The sequence below is a fragment of the Grus americana genome, chromosome 6 (genome assembly GCF_028858705.1).
Source record: "Grus americana isolate bGruAme1 chromosome 6, bGruAme1.mat, whole genome shotgun sequence".
Taxonomy (NCBI): Eukaryota; Metazoa; Chordata; class Aves; order Gruiformes; family Gruidae; genus Grus; species Grus americana.
In genome coordinates, this window is record NC_072857.1 from 13,599,616 (window position 1) to 13,623,346 (window position 23,731).

General features: G+C 44.0%; 1 protein-coding gene across 3 annotated transcripts in view; it reads left to right on the top strand.

Annotated features, from left to right (window-relative positions):
- CLASP1 (cytoplasmic linker associated protein 1) overlaps nt 1-21,990 on the top strand; it is a 183,794-nt gene extending 161,804 nt beyond the window's left edge. For 2 of the 3 annotated variants that reach the window (XM_054829144.1, XM_054829145.1), the window contains 5 exons: nt 235-425; nt 2,133-2,261; nt 12,710-12,916; nt 15,996-16,112; nt 17,905-21,990. In XM_054829144.1, coding sequence (XP_054685119.1) covers nt 235-425; nt 2,133-2,261; nt 12,710-12,916; nt 15,996-16,112; nt 17,905-17,991 — 731 coding nt within the window. In that variant the 3' untranslated portion in view covers nt 17,992-21,990. Of the gene's footprint in view, nt 1-231; nt 426-2,132; nt 2,262-12,709; nt 12,917-15,995; nt 16,113-17,904 lie in introns of all 3 variants that reach the window. The other variant, XM_054829143.1, reaches the window with a different exon arrangement.
- The last annotated feature ends 1,741 nt before the right edge of the window (nt 21,991-23,731 follow it).

Consider the following 23,731-nt stretch of genomic DNA (forward strand, 5'->3'; position numbering starts at 1 on the left):
TCTTCCTGGTTCATTAGAAGCCATGTGCAGATTGATGTGCTGTGTTATGAACTCAGGTGAAATTGTGGGCTAGTTGGATTCTTTTGCCTACTTGACTGAGGCCACCTGGAATTTGATGCATTTTTGACGGCCCCCTTGTTATGTGCACTTTGTTCTGTAAAGGGTTAGTAATCTTGGCATCTTTGATCGTTTTCCCCATTTCCCCAAATGATTTGCTGCCATTTGTCCTAGAAGTACCCATTGACCATTCAGATTTGGTGGCTGATCTTCTGAAAGAGCTCTCCAACCACAACGAGCGGGTGGAGGAGCGGAAAGGAGCTCTCCTGGAACTGCTAAAGATCACAAGGGAAGATAATCTCGGAGTTTGGGAAGAACATTTCAAAACCATTCTGCTCTTGCTGCTGGAAACGCTCGGAGACAAAGATGTGAGATGTAGACTTTTGTCTTAACTCTCCTGTACATTGCTTCATCTAGGGTGATAGTTCCCACACTAGTTTAAATGAAACCTGCTGCATTTGTACAGCATCTGTACAGTGATGCTGCACTGTTCATTTGTTCTTTTGAAGGTTGACAACTCTGCTTTCGTTTTCAGCGTGTCCAGTGATGAGTTTTAAGCGGCTCTGAAGTGTCCCAGTTTTTCACCCTCCCTCCAGAGTGTTAGTAACAAATAATCGGGAATCAGAAAAGAATAACTAGATAAGTAGAATCAGAAAAGAAGTTATCTTCTAATCTAGTACAAAAATTATCAAGACTTCAAAAGTTGTTCCCTTCTGAGTTAGGATGAAGTTACAAGCTCTTTAACTATATCATACCCATTCCCAAAAAAAGAAGAATAAAGGCACCCTAGAATAGATTAATTCTTTTTTCCTCTGTGTGGTTTAAAGATCCAGGCTACTAGATCTCATGGGATGGGTCTGTCTCTTGCAAAAATGTCATCAAGAACAAACTGCTTTTATAGGGGATCTTTTTTGAAGTATTAAAAAAAAAAAAGCTGTATTATTATCACAGCTTTATATTTAATAGTTGATCAAAGTGGTAATTTACAGGCTACACTCTTACTTTTTCCACTTGGGGCTATTTGTTCAGCTTTCAGCACAATGATACTTGGCAAAGGCTCAGCACCCTGCTGTGCCCTCACATCAGAGCCATGCTCTGTCTGAATGTTAGAATATTTAGGCTGCAAAGGACCAAAGCACTTTACAGTTCTTTTTTTCTTTCATCTGATTCAAAATTCATTGTATTTCTTATACTCCTTGTAAAGTATATGGCCCGCTCTCAGAAATTTTAATTCTGAAGCAGTGTAGGTGGCTATTTTCTCAGTCATTGCTCATAGTATAAACATGAGCTGCTCTAGTCCTACATATTTAATCATAGCATCATAACACATGTATCGGAACATATGGTGGCTTTCAGTACATGTGAATTGTGCTACTGCGTGAATTTTGCAGGTGAGTAGTGAAGGACATTCTTTAAAGGCTGAGTATAGAATAAAGTAAGTATTTCTCTACTGAAATGATAGAATCTATTTGAAGTGGCCACAGGCCAAAAACTTAATGTAACAGTTATGAAATTGAAGCAGGTGTTATAAATCCCTTCTGCTAATGATCTTTTGATATAAAGGATTAACACACAGGTCAGCATTGACTACAATGACTGACTGTTCTTGAAAATAATTTCCATAGGAGTTACAGGAAGAGAGTCAATTTTACAGCATTAGTACATGAGAAACAGCTTTGTTGCATGGATGGAGCCCAGTTTGATATCCGCAAAGCTAAGCAGAAGAGGGAAGGGCAAAGCAAATATGATCTGACCTTCTTTGTAGATTCACGTAATGCAGATGTGCTGCTTTGAGTACAAATTCGTACTTTGTTGCCAAAAGTATGGAATTTAACAAAGAAGAGTCATTCTGATTCTTTCTTGTATCTGTGACAGCAGTAATTTTATATGAATTTTTGTGTAAAAGCAACCAAGGAGACCAATTCTGAGTTTTAGTTATATTGATTACACTGATCACTCCACTGGAGCTGGTAGAGCGATATAAGATTTCTGGTGGTGTAGGGAGCCATGAGAATTTACTTCAAACTACGATTTTGAGAAGTGACTTTTTCTAATGTTGATTTCTCTTGACACAGCATTCAATAAGAGCCCTGGCACTGCGAGTCCTGAGAGAGATCTTACGGAACCAGCCAGCAAGGTTTAAGAACTACGCGGAGTTGACCATCATGAAAACACTGGAAGCGCATAAGGATTCCCACAAGGAGGTGAGTGAGCCCTTCAGTGTTGCTACTGGGAAAGCAATATGGACCTGCTGAAGAAATGTAGGACCTGCGAGACTTAACAGGCAAACACGTTGACCCGTCTTGACAGTGGAACAAATTGATATTGAGTCTCCCAAGTGTGAAGAGACAGGGGGTTTATATGCTGAAGCAGGGAGGAAAAAAGTTGAGCTGTTTAAGTGGACTTGGAGCTCTCTGGAATTCTTGGCCTTTATTTATCAACTTCCCAGGGTTTCCTTGCTCATTCTGCGGGATGCTGAGACCCTGTAGTAAGGTGCACATTTAATAATTTTGCAGAGCACACTGGGGGCACTGTGCTCCCTCTGTCTATACAGGTAAGGATAGGAAATGTACTGGAGAACACAAAGCTTATGTTCAAGCAGAATTGTGTGTGAAAACTGAATGGTGAAATTGGGCCATGCTGGAGAACTGGGGACTGGTGAGTACCAGGAAAAAATGGATGAAGAGGCTGTGCTGCTGAAAAGAAGTTGAGACAGAGGAAGAAGCAAAGGGAAGGGTAAATTGCATTTTCCTTCTGTGAGAGAACTTCTATGTAAAACAAAGTATTCTTCTGCAGTAAAACAAAAGTAAAGGGACATGATGATAACATTTGAAGTAATCAATTCAAATTACATTTAAAGTCAATCTTTGTAGATTGACTTCCAAGCTGGATCTTTTAGTCTACCTTGTGCATGTTGCAAGTTTGAACTAAGTCATGGGAATTGCCATGTGAATTTCTCTAGATGTCTGTGATGGCTTTGTTACCAAAGTCCTTGCTTGGAAATATAAGACATTTATCCCCTGCAACAAGCTTGTCCTAAACTAGCAATTTTAGGCATGTCCATCTGGAGAGCTTTGGCCATGAAAAAGGTCATTGTATAGATCAGACTGCTCCAGAGCGTTGCGTAACTGGCACAAGGTTATGTTAGTTGTGCGTAGCAGAAACTGTACTGTTTAAAAATCAAAACAACAAAACAAAATGAAAAACACCCTCAGGGAAAGAAACTAACAGGCTGGATTTCTCTAAAATACAAAAGTATAAAATGTTTAATGCTTTAGTGAATGAGGACTGCCGTACTCTGCCTACCTTCCTCTCCCTGATTTAGAGCCTTTGCACTCCTGTCACTTTCAGTTCAGAGTAATAAGAAGCAGTTGTAAACTGATTTCTTGATAAAGCAGTCAGACAAAACATTGTGTTCTGAAGGAGTGCCTTTTATTGGCGAGTTTTCCTGGTTGCATACTTCTCAGCTCACCTTGACTCAGTGCCCTTTGTATTTTTTTTTCCTAAGAGTCCTCCAAAACTGCCATTTCTAGGAGGACCTTTCCAGATTGTCTCTGCATTGCTTTTAATGCCCCTCAGACCTCACTGTCCTCGTCAGACTAGTGGTTTTTATAGAAATCAAGCACAATGTTAACAACGTGACACTTTATGCCTCTATACTCCCCATGCTGTGCTCTTTGTGCTTGTGGTATGGAAAGGTTCTTAAGTTTTCACATGAGGTGCCTCCTGAGGAAAAGCAGAGAAGTCTTTGCTACAGAGAAAGCAACGCTCAAGCCAGGAACGAAGAGATGTGAGTTCTGACACTTCTTTATAGAAGAATAATTCAGAGATGTATGGCTATCAGCAAGTAGCTGCTGTGCTGTACATAGCATGCTTTTGATTTACAATGGTTTTGCATAGCATCTTTGTAATTAAAAAAGATTGTATTTACAACTGCTGCAATGAGACCTTTGGGTGGCAGCTGTCATAGCAGGATGCTGCAGTTACATTCCCATTTTGCTATCTGGTGCTAAACAGTTGTGTGCGCGCAGCTATATTAAGTGGTGGCACTGGTGCTGGATTTTTCATTCTACGTATGTGTGTTTTCTGATCCCTGTGTAAATGAGGCTTTCAGAACCATGATGCAGCCCATGAAAGGCATCATCTGTCTGTCAGTAGTTTGAGAATATCTGCATTCATGAAGTTAAGAAAGGTTTTCAAACCTGCGCTTGGGTATCTACATGACCTAGGCTAAAGATATACCTGGGAATGTGCTTTAGGTATTTTTACCTGTAGCTGGGGCTTGCTGATTTGGTTAAGTCTGTGAAAAATTAACTGAGAGTCCATTTGGGCACGGCTAAGTTGGTCAAACTCATAGCCTTGGGCCAGAAGGTCACAAATTCCCATATCATGGTGGCCCTCCAGCTCTCTCTCACTGCTGACTTTGCAGCACTGCTCTCTCCAGGAGGGGTGGAGGAGCTGCCCTTTGACTTGATCCCACTGAGCAGGAGATGAAGTGAAGATTCACCAGTTTGTGATTGAAGGGCACCCCCAAAGAATAGCTGAAGAAGGAAAGGGAAGATCTGAATGGTCTGTTCTACAGTTTTCTTCTTGACTGAATCAGAGCAATATTACAGACAGTGGTGTACTATCCTTAGACTACATAAAATCTTCTTCTAGACAGTAAAAAGTATTCAAGGAAAGCTGCTATATAATTTGGTTAGGAAAGTGTTAATCCTTGTGCCAGTGATACCCTGATAGAATGTCACTCCAGGATTTAAGTTTCTGGGCTGCTTCTGCCTTGTAGTGGGAGACAGAAGTGATCCTGTTTTATGGTTTGAGATCCTTTGGTGTGCAACAGGCTGTGTAAGTTAGCAGAAAATGGATGTTTTGAGTGAGCTGTATCTGTTTTGGTCTTTCTTACCTGAGTTTCCTTTTCAGCACAGGGACTGCTAATTGCCCCAAGTTATTACTCACGTTTTCTGTTACGTATGACCCACAAATAATCAATCAAAAGTAACCAAAGAAAGAGAGTTTGAAGAGGAACACAGTACGGAACTGTTAATATCAGGTACTGTCTCCAAGAAGTCATCGTACTAAGAGGCAGTTCTCTGGAAATCAAGAAGGTTAATTTGTCTACCCAAATTCCAACATTGCTACTGTTCAACATGGCCAGGAGGGATCAAATCACAAATTATAACCAACACATTCACCAACCAGCAAATATCATCCTCTCCTCCAATTGAGTGCTGACATCTAGTTAAAGATTGTTTGAAACAAAGAGGGTCTGTGGTTTTATTCCAGATTATATAATTGGAAGTATCAAAGCAGTGTTAACATAGGTATTTTGGGATGCCTGGACAATTGGCTGTTTTTGCAAGTCCAAGCAGAAGCCTTTGGATGGTTGCATCTTTGCCATGGCTAGAACCCCTCTGCCTTCTGTTGCTGAAGGCAGGGTCTGGGATCAGCGGAGCAGCACAGCTAAGAGCACCACTTCTTTTCCCAGGGACACTGGAGAGGAAAACTTGGTCCACGGAGTTGGATGCTGAGTTGCGCCTTGCGAGTGCAAAGGCAGGAGAGCAAAGCACAGACGTCAGTGGGGGTTCAAAATTAATGTAAACCTAGGCTACAGACTAGAAGACTATGGGTTGGGATCCATGTTTAGTTTGCATTTTTTAACTTCAGCCTGTTTTTATACTGTTTATAATATAATAGTCTATTCAATGCTGTTGATTTAATGGGGTGATGAGAAGAGTCAAGCTTGCTTCAGTCATAACTGTAAATATTTATGGGGGTTGACATGTAAATGCCTTTCACTTACTTTTGGAGCATTAGAAGGTAATTGAAGCTGTGAATGGTATTAAATCTTGTTGATTTTTATCACTCTTTGTTTGGAGTTACTTGGAAGAGAACCATCTTTCTGTTGCCAATTAGTTAATATTAACTCATTTGTTCCAGTGTAGTTACTCACCCATAACTATGGAGAGATGCTGCCTGCTGACCCAATACCATTGATATGACATTGCTTCAGATTCATACCAGCAAAATGAGTATAAGTTCTTATTATTGAGTATATTAAACCAGAAATAGCTCATTATCTTGGGAAACAGTTACAAAGTGGATAGGATAGCTAATTCCCTGCTTTCTGTCTCTGCCACTCTGTTTTTCTCTGCAACTAAGTCTATAGACCTAGCTGATGCATATCTTTTTATGTGTAGGGAAAGGATATTGTACCATACCTTAGATAACTAATTTTGGTCTTTTATTATCCAGAAGGTCCATAAGCATGATTGGGATGTAATGTTCTTTGTTGGAACCCTCTAAAATAAGGTGAAAAAGAAGAAATCACAGCTATCCATTAACTGTAGATAATTGTTACTATCTTGCTGAGGTGCTTTTAGACTGGCCTCTGACATTTATAAGATGATTTGCAACTGTCTTCTGATGGTATAATCTACGTAGGTTTATGCAAAATGTAGCTTACTAGAGAAGAAAAATACTAAATGATCACATTCTTTAAGGTTAACTGATATATAGTCCATTCTGGAAGCTGCCACGTGCTGCAGCTTGGCAGTTATCAATGTTTCATAGTATATGTTTATGTTTTTTCTAATTCCCAACACATTTCAAATATCTAGTGTACAGGAGAAGTAGTCTAATCTACTTCATCTCCTCTGAATCCCTTATAAAAATCACATTGTGTTTTCATCTGCTTAGCACTCCCCATTTCTGAGTCCACTTCCTGATTTGAAACCAAGTTCTTAATTGTTTGTTCCTGTCTGGATCAGACTGTAAAGCCTTCGGGGATGGGAGTTTGCCTGGCTAGGTATTGGTAAGCCTCCATCCCCTCCAGCGTAGATTATGCAGGGTTTAAGTAACCACCTCTAGATGGCAAAAATTGGCTCAAAAACATAGCTGCATGCCTTGTAAGCTGAAAAGTAAAACCGTGTTCTTCTGCTTCATAAACTTCACTGGCACTCCATGAGTTTCACTATAGTGTACAAAGCCTGTAAGTTTTCAGTGGGGTTTTACCTACACTGCCTCATTCTCTATGACTTTCTGCAGAGATGGTACAATTAGCAATTGTGGCAAAGTACTCCAGCTTATGGTCCTACATACAGTTCTCACCTAGGTGTACAGGTGCTGCTCTGCTGAGATCCCAGCATGTTACGCTGGTGCCTTGTGTAGCCTAGGAACCTGGCCTTAGGTGAGTCAGGACACATATTTTTCTTTCCTTAGTTTGCGTCACTTCAAAGCAGAAATGCAACCATCAAAACCTTTTAGAAAGCTGCTGCATATTGAACCAAGAGCAGATTAGCACAGACAAGCTGCTTGCTGCAAACATCTGTAATACCCTGAGAGTAATAGCTGAGCAGAAGAAATTATGTGGAGGAGATGAGTCTTGGTTCTGGCTGTCTTAAGCAATCAGATTCCTGTGGCTGCAGTGCATTGTGAAGCAGGTAAACCAGTGGGAATTGTCATCCCAAGTTTGTCCAGCAAATTTTGTAGAACGTTGATGATGCCAACGTGCTTTTCTATTAAGAGAAAGGTATCTGTGACAGGTGGCTGTCTTGATCGCACTGTTCCTAATACAGCACATCAGCATATCCCCTCCCATTGAAATTAGAAAGCATTTCACATGCATGTTCCTGGGACTGTCTAACCTGTTACTTTGAGGCTTACTCCTTTATAGCGTTAAGGAACATGTTGTTAGAGGTGAACAGCCTACCTGTGTGATATACCTCTCTGGCTTCATGCATGTGAATGTGGTTCCTTCCCTAGAGCAAACTGTGTGGAAGTATAACCATTTCTCTCTTTCGGGAGACTCACTGGAAAGGTGCACTGCAGATACCTTTCAGGGAACCCACCAGCAAACACAACTTATGTTATGCTAGTCAGGCTGAATCTAGTCTCTAGCGTGCAGAGCGTAAGGCAAGCATTTGGAAAGGAGAAAAACCTGCTGCTTTAAGGCAAAGTGCTATCTTTTAGATCTGCATTCCTGGGCTACCTGCCCTGTGTTGAATAATATTGAACTATCCAGTTCAGCCATGGTTTACTCTAAGCCTTTACTGGGAGGTAAGATCATGTTTGTGACATACCTTTCACACAGCTTAGTGTCTGTGTTTTAAAAACACCACAGGGTCTCTCTAATCTTGCACATCTTGCTTCATAGCCACCCTTTTGAACTTGCTGCTTCCAGCTGCCATCATCATTTGATGGCTTTGCTAGTTTTCTTTCATATTTCTGAAATCAGTGAGAACAATTATATTGGGTCAAACAAAAAGTTTCCTTCATTCGATACCCTACCTGACAGTGACTAGCAAGAAGCAAGCATACAGTGATGCTTCACTCTCAATTTCCTCCCTCCTTCCGGCTGTCTGAAGCTTACAGCCTGCCCATGCTAATGGTTCTGCCTGTGCCTCTGTGTGTTTTGGCCTTTGTTTTTTCTTCAGTAAACTTGTCTATTTTTTAATCCTCTTGTGACAATGAGCTCCAGTGTCTCAGCATGTACTAAACTGCACTCTTTTTCTCAAATTTAAAGGACACATTTCATAACCACTACTTCTTGTGGTGTTTGCTGTTAGTATGAGCCCAATGGGGCCATTCCTGTCGCTTCCCAGAGTGTATCTGTTAATCTTACTTCCAAAGATGGGAGGAAGAACTGTTGCTTGATGCTGTTCACTCATTTCTCCCACTCCTCTTTCACTCTGTTTCACTCTGCTGGTCAGGTTAAAGCCCTGATTAAAAAAGATATTTGAATTTTTTATATTGTATGGTATGTATAATTTGCAAGACACAAGTGTTGTGCCTCACAGCAAAGTATCTTTGCTAAACTCTGCTATAATTGCATGTTCTTGTTGGCAAATGACCTGGCAGAGTGTATCTTTTGATAACGCACTTCCCTCTATGTGGGAATGCTGCTGATTTCTCCGATGTCGCCAAGTGAGCGGGACTCTGAGTGGGCTGTGTAAATATTCAGACGTGCTTTCCCTCATGGGATGCAGTCAGTCTGGGTGACTGAATGTCTTGTTCTGCCAAAGCCAGGAGGAAAGACCTTTTGGACTGGAACTTGCATTGCAGAATGGTGCCATTCAGCTTTCTGTGCTGACAGGGACGAGCTTGTCTTTTTGGCTGTCCCTCAGCTGGTACTGCCCTACCTCTTCCTACGCCCTGTCCCCTGCCAGCCCTTTCCAAGGGAGCCAGGAGCTAGTTACCTGCAGAGGCTCTGATTCAAGCAAGCATGTAAGCACACGCTTGAATCCCATTGATGTCGGTGAGACTTCGGCATGTTATTAAAGTTAAACATACGCTTAAGGGGTTTGCTGAAGTGTGGCTTAGATGCAGACGCTGTCTGCCAGATGTGCTCTCGGAAGACTTGGAAGTCTCCCTGGTGTTGTCACATTAACAGGCTAGTATCAGCAGGAAGCTTACTGGACGTGTGTAGTATGTCCTTCTGTATTCAGAGGGAAGGCACTCCAGGGAGAAGTGATGTGAAATACCCAACTGCTGTGTAAATGTGGCCAGATCCTTGCTAGCAATGGGCAGCTTTGTTGAAAGCAGGACTTGAAGAGGCATAAATAAATCCTGCACCTTTAGAACTTTTCATGCTGACTTTTTGATGTGCAAAATATGTATGACCTTTGTTGCTATTTGAACCCCTGCTTGTTTTGTGAAAAATTACAGCTGTATTTTAACCCCTTGTGCTTAGAATTGCTTAATAAGCTTTTAAAAAAAAAGTTTGTCTCGTGTTTGACTCATACCTGCAACTTAATGTGCATGGTAAACTGTATGGAAACAGGATGTGGAAACTGCTGAAACCCAGATATAATTACTCATTGAAATTTTTACCTACTCAGTACTGTTTGGTGTTTACAGTAGTATATTTGAGCTCAGAGTCTGACCCTTGGTGCATACTAAAATATTGTTGCTTTCTTATCAAGCAGGATACCAGGAGGATTCAAGGTTGAAAAAAAACTAATTTTTTTTTTTAGTGAGTTGTGATGTGTGCAAGCTTTTCTTTCTGAGGATCCTGAAAACATTTACTAACAGTATTTGGAATTGTTGCAAAGCAAAATCCCAAGTGGCTTGTGTCCAAATAGTTATAGTTGGTGGGGTTTTTTTTAGCTGGAATGACTTGCTTGTGAATGTAGTTAAATTGATTACAAGATAACTGGGCTCTCTGTAAATCCACTGCATTGTTTGTGGAAAGCTTGGTGGTAGCAGTTTTTCAGCACTGCGAAAGCTGATGTCAAAAGCTGCAGTGCCAAGAAGTGAATTCCTTTAAAGGACACCTCCTGGGAGCTCCTGACTTCATCTGCCCCAGCAGTTTGACGCCGTGGTACCAAAGTGTGGCATTAGGTTTCCCTTAAGTACTTGGGTGTTTCTCTTCTTCCCCAACAAAATCAGGTAGTGCTTCCTTCTAAGCTAGTACTAGCTTATGTGGAAAAATATTAACTTTCATGCTTCTCGTGTGAAATTGAAGAGAAATTCACAAAGAAATAGCTGGAAGAAGGAAAACTTGCTGGAAGTGGGAAAACAAGTGTTCTGTTCTGCTTAGTTACTCATTCACAGATCTTTCAGGATGAAATTTTTTGAATACTAACCACATTGTGGATTGCCATTCTTTTTGGAACATGTTTTAATATTATAATTAATTGCTGAGAAAGGCCTGATGTAGATAGAGCAGTTTGACAGCTTTTCTTCTGTATGTAGGGCCCTGATATAGAAACAATCAAGATCTCAGGTCTCTTTCACCACCCTGCCTGTACTTTGCCTGCATGTATGAAGTATCTGAGATCATTTTCACTGTTGGGTTTGCTTTAGAGGATGCCAGGAGCCAAGTGGATAGGTTTGTTATTTCCTGGGTGTACAAGTATCTTGCAGCCATTCCTGTTTCATGGAGGTAGCTTTCATCATGGCCGGGAGGTTAATGATAGTGGTGTGACCATGACACTAACACTGTGGGTGAAGCAGGCTTTGTAGATGGAGATGATCTCTTGTCACTACTCACTGTTTCTTTCTTAAAATCAATTAAACCTTTGTAAGTTTTGTAGTCCAGGCAGGGAGACATTCTTGTCCTAGTAAGGACTGAGATAAACTTTTAAATACTCCTGGTTCATGCATTATCCACAGTAGTTACTTAAAAATAATGAAAGCTTACCTTCTTTTGTGGCTTCGATAGAGCTACATCTATCCATAGGTTGCCTTAGTCAAATAGAAATCCCTGAGTTTGATACCATGACAGTGTGTGGAAGAGGGGAATGAGGCAAATCCAGCAGCTGTGGCTTCAAAATGGTGGGAGATGTGCGGTTTGATTTGTTTGATTTCTTAGTGCTGGTTTCAAAGTATTAACTTCAGACAACCCCAGGTAGTTCAGCTTAAGATGAGTTAGAGAACTAGTGCTAGGCATCTGAGCTTCCTATGCACTCAGGAAAGAGGAGGTGCCTTCAAAAGCTGTGTTAGCCCTCCTGGGCTCAGAGTTAGGGACTGCATTGAGGCTAGCTGGGAGATCCTAAGCATGAGGATTTGTGGATGCTTCCTCCTTCTTAAAGTTGAGTCAGATTTAAGTCTGTTCACTGGGGCATCTCTGTCCACTCAGGATTTATCCTCCCTTAAAAGTAAGCCCTGAGAGAGAGGGGAGTGAGAAAAGACGAGCAAAAGCATCTTTTGTACTGAAACAAGAACATGGGGAGCAAAGAGTGTGTAATTGTGGCCAGGAAGAGTGCAACCAAGGGGAAGCTTCCTTTTGTTGCCTGGCAATTAGCACAGACACTTGAAAAAAGAAAACCTGCCTTCCCATCCTGTTTGGTTTTTTAATCCAATTATTGCAGAATGTAAAATGAATAAACTCTCATGGGAGGAGAGACCAGAATCAGGTCTTTCCTCTTTCAGCTAGCTGCCCTACCCACTGGGGAAGAGTGTGGAAGTTGTGGATTTGCCTTCCCTCAGGCTAAGAGTCAAATTGAATTTGGGATCTCCCTTGTCTTTCATGACTGCTTTACAGTGTGGGCTAGTTGCAAAAGGTTAGTGCTACCATTGTTTCACTTTTTCTTCCTCCCATATTTTATAGTGATCCAAGTGCTGTCTTCATGAGTTAGATGTGCTGAGGGCACCGCTGCCTCGTCAGGGACACGCTGAAGTGGGTTTGTGTCTGTAGCCTGAGTTTGATTACAGCAGAGTTTAGCAGGGAAATGGCAGGACACGTCTGTGTAGGCATGGCTGTCTCAGCTCGGGCACCCAAGCACTCAGCAGGTTAGATGCATACTAAAAGGTGCAACAGTGTCATTTGTTGTAATATTTAAGGAGATAAATTTTGTATTAAGTCTAAGCTGGTGGGTTTAGGTTCTCTGACAGTGGCTGGAGAGATGTTATCCTCTTGCTTCTCCTAGGATGGAGCTGCCTATCTATCTTGGGTGACAGATGACTTGAACTAGCCCCAACTTTGACACGGTTACATTAGACAGGATGGACTTATCTGTGGCTGGAACAAAGATGTCACTGGAGGTGAAGGATGTGAATTCTTGGAGTCAGTCACCTCTCAATAGACCCTCCTGCAGATTTGTTAATGAACACCCCCAAGCATTTCCTGGCAGTCATTCCTAATACACACTGGTGGCTTCGTCTGTGACGTGTGACCTCATTAACGTAAGGTTTTGCTCTTCTTTCATTCCAGGTTGTCAGAGCTGCTGAAGAAGCTGCTTCCACCCTCGCGAGTTCCATCCACCCCGAGCAATGCATCAAGGTGCTTTGCCCCATCATTCAGACTGCAGATTATCCAATTAATTTAGCTGCCATCAAAATGCAGACGAAAGTCATCGAGAGGATTTCCAAGGAATCGTTGCATCAGCTCCTTCCCGATATCATTCCTGGGTTATTACAGGTACAGAATCCTATGTCACAAATGTTCCTGAGCACAAACCACCACTGAGTAATTTGTGAGGTCTGTGACCTAAGAGAACAATGGACCCTCTGGGGTCAGATTTTGGTAAATGAAAACTTTAATCCCTCTAAGTTTTTGTATAATTACGCTATTGATGTTTTAATGTATTAAGGAAAAGTAAACTCATAGTCTATGTTTGTTTATTTCCTACAATTAGACATCTTGACCTGACTCCTCAATAAGCCAGTAGCAGCCATGTAAGAAATTTATTGAAAGCAGGAGTTAGCCACATCTTACGCTGTCTCAGTACCTCCCAAGCAATACATCTTGTAGTCTTCTTTAATTCTGCTGAGCTGTTATGCCCTTTGATCGTACTTTGCACTTGAATTTGAATCCCAGCAGGCAGGTTAGTCCTTTCCTCTCTGAAATCAGGACCAAACTACTTGCTGAAGTCGTTCAGCCCCTTTCAAAACCCTCTCAGGCTGGCTGGGGAGCCGTGTTTTTTCCAGTGATAAGGCTTGGTCTTACATTGTGAATTTAGGTTTCAGCGCTGGCTGTAGCGGTGTTGTTTTCTGTTCCTCTGCACAAGCGGGGAACATCCCAGTGCCAGCGGCTGGGATGAGGCTGCAAGCAAGAAGGAAATAATGGGAGGCAGCAGCAAGGAAGGAGAGAGAGTGTGTGTGTGTTTACTGGGGAGGGATTGCAACAGGAATAAATCAGTCAATGTGAAAGGGGAGATGTGTTTGGGTGGGTCAGACTCCAGTGGAGAACTGGGATAAAGAAGCCGCCTCCTTGTGAGCATAAGAAGTTGGAAGGACAAGAGCAAAGGCAGAAATTCCCCTTGTGCATCCCAGCATTTGTCCCAACTTTGTTGTGTCAGCTCTTGCAATTCTTTTCTTAAATTTCAGCTTCTGGGAATCGGGCAATTCTGTATTGATCTAAACTTCTGTAAAAAGTTTTTAGCCATAATTGTTGGAGACAACAATCTGAACAGTGTAGCTTCAATGCACTGGAAAAGTTTGGGAGCAGCATGCCTTTAAAAACGCAGTTTTATTTGTTGTATTAAATTGCTTCCATGTCTTAAAACCGACCTTGTTTCGGAGCCTAGTTTGCCATTTTTCATCTTGGAGCTGCCAGTGATACTTCCTCACCTTAGAAACTCATAGTGATCGAAGGAATCTACTGCTCATGTTTGGGAAGTATTTTGGGATCCTTCTGGCCAAAGGACTGTGTGCGGAGGGAATCACCCCTGTGCTTGTTCAGCATGGTGAGGGTATTGGCAGTGGTGAGGAGGCGAGGAGTGTTGAACAGCAGCAGTGTGAGCACAAGCGTGCAGCTCAACAGCCTGGGGCGGGATCCCCATGACCCCTGTGAAGAGATGAGGGGTATCTATGCAAGAACAAGGCTTGGTTGGGGAGAATCACAGTGCTTGCCCTGGTCCTGATGCAGAGCCCAGGCTCCCTCAGAGCTGGGCCACGAGGCACTCCGCCATGCGCTGCATCTCGATACCCTCAGGCTGAAGAGAGCTTTGAGCCCGTATCATCACCTGAGCGAATGCTCTAACTGCTGGTCCGTGGTGTTAAACGCTGGGAGAAGCAGCAGCCACCGCCTTGCAAGCAAGTCGGCAGATGGAGAGGTGGGGTGCTGGTCCTGCTGGTGCATACCAGGCAGGCTCTGCCAGCCCAGCGCCCGCCGGGACGCAGCCCTCTCAGGCCTCAACGCTGCACAGATCTGCCTGCCCCGCGGGAGCAATTTGGGATGCACACGTACGCAAAATGCCAGGCCTGTGGGAAAACTTGAAGTCAAGCAGAGGCATCTGATGAGTTGAGGAGCCTTTGGATTAGGGCCCACAGAGAGCACCCTGTGTCCCAGCTGTCCTCCCAGCAGTGGGTTGTGTCTCCGGGGGTGTTCCTTTGCTGTGGGCCTGGGCCCAGCCCCTTTTCCACCTTGGTCCTCAATAGCTTGATGTTTGTCTGAGCTCACCTAGGCTGCCTCCTTCTCTAGTTCAGCACTCTTTGGGATTGCAGACTGTCACTTCAGACTGTATTTTGGCCCTGCAGCTAGAACAGTCCCAGCTGTGCTGCATCCCTCCTCCTGGCTTTCCCGGCAGAGGTCACCCTGCATCTGGAGGAGCCAGCGTCCCGCAGGCTGAAGTGATGTCTGTGTTTCTCCTGGGATGGCTGCTGAGTGAGGAGTCCCTGCCTGAGTACAGGACTGATGTCACTAGCTGCTGAGTGACCTGGTGGCTAGCTTGAGCTCTCCTGAAGCTGCCAGAGATCCAGCACACCGACAGGGGTCTTTCAACATGTTCTTTTCTGTAGTATTTCCTACCTGATAAGTAATCAAAAAGCTTCAGGTTACAGATGCAATTCATCTAATGGACTAGCACAAGTGTGTAGCACTGCTATACGCAGTGTTTGAGCCCAGTGCTTTTTAAGAGTTGGAAAACATCCATGATGACTCTGATTTTTGCAGTTTCTAATGCCCCAAAAGAGCTATTCTGCCCAAATAGATATTTGGGTAGAATTTTTGTTGACAAAACAGGATTCTATTCTGTCCCGAGTGATACAATTGTTAGGCCATTTTGCTGCAAAATTCATCTCCACCCGTAACGTTGCTCTGAGGATCAGAATTGGTTTCCTTTGGGTTAGATTTGGGTCAGGAAAGACTTTTCTGAAGTTAAGCTGGGAGCATGAGGGCTCCCCTCCAAGAAGTCCTGACCATCTAGGATAGCACATGGTCATCTGAACTGGACACAGGAATGTGTGTATTTGAGAGTCCTAAGCTCGTGTGGGGAAACTGTGTGTTGTTGCTTAATGCTATAAATATAAAGACATTAATAGCTTATAACATTACAGTAATAACTAATAATATAAGGAACAAATAGGATGTACCAGGTGATTGTATTCTCTTGCTCTTTGAGTATTCAGATTGCAAACTGTTACGTTAAGCAGGGCCTTTCTGTTGATCTGTTAGGTCAGCCACATTGGCAAAATGTTCATCAGCTCTTTAGTGGATTGCTCTGGAAGGACGTTGGCGAGTGCCGTTTGACTTCTGACCTTTTTTTCTTGTTTCCTAGGGTTATGATAACACGGAGAGCAGCGTCCGTAAAGCTAGCGTATTTTGCCTAGTGGCAATTTATTCAGTAATTGGAGAAGAACTGAAACCTCATCTCGCACAGCTCACGGGAAGCAAGGTACAAGAGTAATGAGTCTCTGGTGTTTTGGTAATAGCCAGCTGAATGGCTTGCACTACTAGCAGCAAGACAAGTTGCTTCACAGTAGCTCTGGGTCAAGCTCCCTGTACTCTGTCAAATCCTATCTCACCCTGCCAAACACCACAGCACTTGCTCGGCAGCATGAGCATTTGAAATCCCACTAAGCAATTTCTGGTGGGGTTCAGGGATCCGTTTCGTGATGCCTTTGATCCTGTGTAACTACAAATGGCCACCACGTTAGTCCTTTCCACTACAGCTATGTTTACCTTGCCCCTTTGGCGTTGCATCCAGGGGTGACCGTGCAGTGAGTTGGATCAGCTGGCAGCTCTGGCTGAAAACCAGATCTGCAATACAACTTAATTAGCTTTCAGTCCGCTCTGCGGCTGTACAGGTAATCTAGTGCAAAGAGTGGTGGGAATGCACTGCTGGGATGAGTGGGAGAGCAGGTTCTCTGAGCAGCGGGTTGTGATTAGGGCTGGTAGAAATCCAGGTAAAGCTTCACTCTTAATAGCATGGCAGATGTGTCCCTTTCCTCCTGGGATGCCAGCAAGCTCAAGTGACTGTTCAAAGGATTTTGTGCCCTGGAGTCAGGTTAGCAGTAAAACTCAAATTCTGACCTGATGCTGCAAGGGAAATCAAGTCCTTAGTTCAGCTCTGTCCTTCAGATAAGAGCTGGCATTTTGAGTTGAGGTGGGTGGTGTGTGTTTGCTTTTCAGAGCTGCTCAGGAAGCTGTCACACGATTTCTTCTCCTGTTTGAAGTCATCATACCCGAGATTTCTCTGCAATTTTAAGATGAATTCCGCATTTTTGTTTCTGAAGTAGATCTCTGCATGTGAATAGCTGCTTAGTTCAGAGGGTTTGTTCTGTTATTTTGAAGCAATGGTTTCTTTCATGGGTAGGAAGTGTGGTGTAGGCCAGAACAACCTGAGACCGAGGACACTTAGATTTTATTTCTGAATTGAGTTGCCTTGTCCTTAAACAAATTATTTGTGCCTCCAAATTGCTCTGGAAAGAGACAGCTATGGGTGCTGAGGTTTATCTCATTATATTTGGGCAGTTAGGAAATCCCCCTGTAAAATGTTGTAGAGGCTTCATTATCCCAGCATCCTAGGTGCCACAGACTTACTCCACCACATAACTAACTATAAACATGTGAGCAATTCTTCTGGGTTTACGCATACTGCCTTCATGTTTAAAGTGAAATGTGTGCATGAGTCATTGCAAGATCTGGAACTAAGGCGGTAGGGCAGACAAAGAAAACAAACCCATGCAAAGGAAGTATATAGTCATAACAACTGCAGTTTCACTAGATGTACCAAGTTAGTGAAGATATTTAAATGTCATTGAAAATGAACATTTTATAAGGCATGGAGAGTTCAGGGTGTTTCCTAGGAGGGACCACAGCTATTGAATTGCCGGTGTGCCTGCAGCCCCACTGACCTTTGTGGGAACCCTGCTTGCTCAGAGCGGGCTGCAGGATTGAGGTCTGTGAACTGGTGGCTGCTGAAGTGAAATGCAAGAGATTTTTCTAAATCCCATTAAATCTGTCTGTAACTTCAGTGGAGCTAGGCATGCCCTCCTCCCTCTTGTCCATTCCGAAATACGTTCAACTTTGCTTCTGCTTTTCCTCCAGAGAGCTCAGTGTCAGCTCACTCAAAGCTGAGTTCACTGCAGAATGTGAATTTTAAGATTTGCAATTGACTTTTGTCTGCCTGGTTTTCCTTGCATCTTCTCCTGATGTTTGTTTGTTTGTTTGTTTGTTTCTTTCAGATGAAGCTACTAAACTTGTACATAAAGAGAGCCCAGACCACCAACAGCAACAGCAGTTCCTCTTCAGATGTTTCAACGCACAGTTAATGGAGATATGTGGACATATGCGTAGACTTAGAAGCAATCAACGGTGCCTCTCAGAGACCTTTCTGCTACTCTTCACTGGCGTGCTCCATCAGCTCAAGGAGGCCATGCAGATATTTATTGCAATCAGTATTTTAGTCCCTTTAAAGCTTTTATGTAGAATCTTACTGGTATTGAATGTAAAGGAAGCAAGGTCTGTGTTGCAGTCTTCATTAAAAGTGAACAACAGAAAGCCATACTTAAACATATTTGTATAGCCTGCTGAAATTTCAGAAATATGTTTAGGTTAGTGTTCCAAAACTGAGTTCAAGAACCTGGACACACGTAAAGGTCAAACAAATCTTGTTGGTTTAGTTCATACCTAGTTTTGGTTTCTGTGTGCTAGTGACCTGCACTCTCCCTGTGGCTGCAGCTGTTCTGGCTAGGATCTCCTCTTCTTACAAGTCTTGTGGTCCTGTTTTGTATTCCCTGTTGCAGCTTGCCTAACGTGCAGGGCTCTCCATGGGGAGATGTGGCTTTGCAGACGTGGCTGTGATTCCAGCCTCGGATGCTTTAATACTGAGAGATATCAAGTGAGTGATGAAAAAGTAGGTTCTTTTTAAACATCTGAGTTTTTGTACATAGTTCTTCTGACAGACCTCTGATGGGCTGATTTCTCTAACTGCTCTCCAGCCAGCTGTGCTGTGCAAAGCAGCTGGGCTCTTGCTCCTTTCATTGACTGTGTAAATATTTCTCCCCTCCCAACCCATTCGGCTCTTTCATATGCTCAAAAGACTCTCCAGGTTACTTGTTACTCCCCGAAGGGAACCTGAGACCCAATTGTGGGACTGATGCCTGCGATGGGACACTGGAGGTGGGTGGGTGTTGGATTGGGCTCTGAGCGTGTCCGTAGGTGGGCAGCAGGAGCTGGCAGGGCTGTATCTCAGCGCTGCCTTGTGAGGCTAGCTGCATTTTTCTTGAAGTCTGTAGGGTCAAAGGGCTGATCTGCTGCTCCGACCTGACCCGCTGGTGTTGGGCGGTGAACGGCTTTGTCCTCACAACTCCTTTGTGCTTTGGGCAAAACGTTCATCCCAGAGGACAGAAAGGGCATCTGAAACTGAACAAAAAGACCCCAGGGAAGCACCTGCTGGGACAGTGCATGTCACCACTGCCTGAAGAGCCTGCAGTGCTGTTAGCTGCCTTCAGAAACCTCCTTCTTCCTGGCCAGCCCCACGCATAGCCCTGCTGGGTGCATTTCGGAGGGGTGCTGAGAGTCCTTGCTGGGCGCTGCTGTCAGCAGGGTGCTGTGGGTGAGGGTGCAGCGGGGCAAATCTGATGACAGATCAAGTCAGAGCCAAACCAGCAGCAGTCAAATACGCCACAGCACCACCCTTCTCCTTCTGTTTGCAGAGGTTGAGGTCCCCCTGCCTCTGCCTGTAACCAGGGGAAGCAGGAGGATGCTGGTGCTGTGTTTGGCCCAGGGCTGAATCCTGGCTGGTGGGCATGCCCACCCCAAACCTGCAGTGGATCAGAACTGGGGTTTTGCCCCCAGGGCCAATGATGCAGGAGGATGGTGCACCTGCAGCTTGCAGCTGTGGTGATGGATGTGTGCTTCCTGGCTGCTCTCAGTGCCTTGGTCTCTCTCCAGCCCCCTTTATTTCCCCTGTGGGGAGCTGAAGGGACACCTCGGTACCCTACTGAGAACATGAGAGTTTCCAGGAGTGCAGCAGGGAGGGTGAAGCTCCATTGTCCTCTCTTTCCATCAGCACACCCCTGTGTGTCTCACCTCCTTGGTGCCAGGGCTGTGCTGGGAGGTGATGCTTGGGGCCAGCTCCCGTCCCTGTCGATGGTGGAGACTGTGTGGGGCTGGGCTGCAAAGCTTGTCAGTCCCTTTCCCTGCTGATGTGAGGGTGGAGGAGGTGACCTGCTCCTGAGTTTGTCAGGATGTGTCCAGGATTTTGATGGCTACAGGGCTAGTTCCCTCATCTTTCCCAATGAGTAATGCCAGGGCAGGAGAAACCATGTGATCCTGGTGGGGGGGACTCCCCCAGGGTCTTCCCGCAGGCTCAGAAAAGCCATCCTCACTAGAGGGGAGGATCGGCTGCTCCATGGTTGGTGTCTCACTTTCCATGGACCATTCCTTTTCAACACCTTTCAGTATGCTTGTTAGAATATTCTTTTTTAATTTTTTGAATGATTCAAATTATTTTAGTTTAACACGAATTTATTTTCCCTTTTGAGGAAATATTCAGCTGACTTGTTGGCAGCAGTTAGCTGTCTTGTTTGAGTTTTTAGTAGTGGGTTTGGTTTTTTGTTTGTTTTTTTTTTTTTTAAATTTGTACTCTAACTGCTTAGTATTTATGCTCCCCTTTGTCCCCATCTCAGTTGAGCATCTTCTGTTCCAGTTTGGGGTTCAGAAGGTCAGCATAGCTGACCAGATGGCATTTAGTCCCTCCCAGCTGTGATGGAGCTTGGTCCATCACCGTTTGCTGTTTAATTTTTTTTTTGAATGGCACACTGTAGCAAATCTCCAGGAATTGAATTCCTTCTCAAATGATTTTATATATTTTATAAAATCCTGTTAGTATGCACTGAGAGTGAACGCACTGTAATGTCCCTGAACTGACCCTAGCGCGTGCGCTGACACTACAGCCGGAGTTAACAGCTCGTCCTTCAAAAGATGCGTGCAACCTGCTGTGACTCCAGTGACGAGCGTGTGTTTTCCGATGCTATTGGCACACTTGGGGCTGCAAGTGGTAGGACCAGGCCTTACTTTCTGAATCAGATTCGGTTCCGTTTGTCAACAGATGCTCATTAACGTGCTACTTGATTTCGTTATGCGAGTCAGTTGAGGATTGTTCATCCTTTGAGTACTCTAGAAGTATGTTATACCTGTATACAGTAGAGAGCATTCTGCTTAGGTATTTATAAATCATTGTGTGTAATGTACATAGTAAGGTTGTTTAGTATGTTGAACATGACCCAATTTTTTTTTTGTTTCCTTTGAAGTACTCAAAGGGCTAGCTCTGAATGTCACCTCTCTGATCTCCAGCGTTCTGACTTCAACAAGCTGTACAATCATTTTGTTTTCTCTTCAGCAAGCATAAAGGTCTCTCTGGCTACAAATCACAGTGTCCACGCACGCTTGCAGAGAAAGATCTGCATGCTGGCAGTGCCTCACCGCACCGGTGAAGCTTGTGTTCACGTTCTCCTGGCAGTAGCCACCTACTGCAGCTGCCTTTTTTTTTTCCTTGCTGCCCATTATGCAGGGCTTCAATTTTTCGTACCTTTAAAAAAAAAAAAAGAAAAAAAAAAGAAAAAAGTGTATTTTATTTGCCCACCATGCTTTAAAAGTCTGAATTGGGAGAAAACTCTCAGCAGACAGCGGCTCCTGGCTGTAAGGTTGCCGAAATCTCAGATGTGGATGTTTTTTCTGCCATTGGCTGCACCAGTGCTCCGTGGGCATGGGCAAATACCAGATCCATCCGCCCCACAGGTCTACGTACTGTAGTTCTCATGTAGTGCAGAAATATCGAGGCATGTGGCTTTCTTAAGGTACACTATGTGTGCTTGCCTGGATTACAATACAATACGAGACTCTTTTTTATTGCTTATTACTAGCTTACCAATAACCTGTATAAGTAATGTAACTTGCATCTTTGTCATCAAAACCTTTTCTCCCCACCCCTTTATTTATCAAGCATAATACTACATATTAAGGGACAGAAAAATAGACCTTCGTAGAATACAGCAGGATGTTGCTAACAATGTTTTAAATGGGAAGTAAAAACTGCTCTGAAAAATGCCAGCCATGAGAAATGACTTCGTTGGCACCGTGTTCATGCGCATGTATTTTTTCTATTTTTTCCGCTTTTGTCATGTTACATCCATATCTGTATTTATATCTTATTTGTTTCACTTTTGAGTGTATCATGGCAATTGTACAGATGTTTTTGTTAACATTTATGTGATAGAATTTGCTAAAAAAAAAAATAAAATAAACCCTTTTGAGTTTGCCCTAGAGTAAGTGGAAGTTGGATTTCCTTTTTTGGGGAGAAATACTAAAGTAGATCCATTATCCAACACACCTCCTCACTCCAGCAGCCTTTGCTTGTAAAGGATTTGCTCTTATTCCTGCCCTGGCTGCCATGTTTTCCTGTATTAATTAGAGGGTGCATGGTGGCCTGGCTGCTTCCTACAGGCACCGGTCTGAGTGCCAGCGTGGCCAGTGGGCAGCTGATCTTTTGGAGTGCCGGTCTTTGCTGTCAGCTTTTAAAAGCTTTTGGGAAGTCATGCTTTAGGGGATTCTTGTGATGTTACAAACTGGAGAGCCGGATGCTGTTTGAAAGCTGATGGTCTCATGCAAGGTCATGTAACTCAAGGAGCAAGGGCTTCAAAAGATGCCTGTGTTAGGCTTGTTAAGAGAATCGCAGAGGCTTTAAAATATGTGGCAGCGGAAATTTGGGTGATGAAGCATTTGGAGAGATGAAGGAGTGCTGGGAAATTGCAGAGGTCTCTGTGCCTGGTACCAAAAGACAACGAACTTGAATTTGAAGTGGCCAGGGAACCTGAGCGCTCAAGTGCTTTTGTGTCATCCTGGGAGAATAATAGCTCATCGCAATTCGAAAGCCTGTAGTGAAGCTGTGCTCTACACTAGGGAAATGGATCCCCTAAGGTATGACGTGTACCTTGATGGCATTTCTTTAGCATCAAGGTAAAAGGTCCTCATGTACCTTGTAGTGGGTGCAAGGGAGTCAGGAGAGCACAGGAGGCTCATGTTTTCTATGGGACGCTCTTGCTGTGAATATTCCCAGACAGAGGAGTACACAGAGAAAGTTACGGTACGTGAGCACCAGCATTCAAGACATGGTGGTTCTGGCCATGCTGGATAAGGCACTGCTAGTTAAACTATCCTCTCCTCCTCCAAGAGGATTATTTTAGCTGCCCTTTTTACTCTCAAGCTAGTTACTGAGCAAGTTTAACAATTTTGTTTTGTTTTGTTTCAGACAAGCAATAGCTTTGTTTAGCTGCAGACCTTTCACAGCATCAGCAGCCTCACTGGTGTCTCCTTTGCCCTGGCACTCCGGGCTGCCACCAAGCCCTGCTTATGTCAGCCCAGGGACCCTCCTGCATCCAGGTTCAGGGGCCCAGCTGCGAGTGAGGAGCAGTGATCGCTCTCCCTGCTGCAGATCGACCATCTCACCCCTCTGGTGGCAAGGTCTTTTTTTGAATTTGCTGCATCTCAGAGCAGTATGAGGGAAGGTCCAGCCTTGCCCAGTGACCCTGGATTCTTCCCAAAGCACTTCCCATGTGTTTTTTCTCGAGCAGTGCCAGGTAGCTGTGACTATAAGGAAGAGAAGAGTGCTCTATTCATTCTCTATCTCATCTGTGCCTTGTTAAACTCCAGATGCTGGCCTAAATCAGCCTTACAGCCCTGAGGGATTTGGAAAAGCTCTGAAGTCTGAGGCATGGCAAATGTGGTACTAGACAAGCCGAGCCGGGGAGCTGGATTTCACTGACACGTGCTCAAAATGGTCAGTCCTTGCAAAACCCTTTGTGGGCCCTGAGGAGAGAGACATCCCGCAGATGCAGAAATAGGTCATTCTGGCAGTTTGCGCAAGACTCATGCAGAGGGCTGTTTGCATGGCTGGAGGTCTCCTTTCCCTCTGGAGCACCAGGCAGCAAGGGTTGGACCAGACGAGGCTGGGCATTCACCTACTCCATCTCCAGAGAGTCCCTCTTTGTACCCTGCAACTGGGTTTTA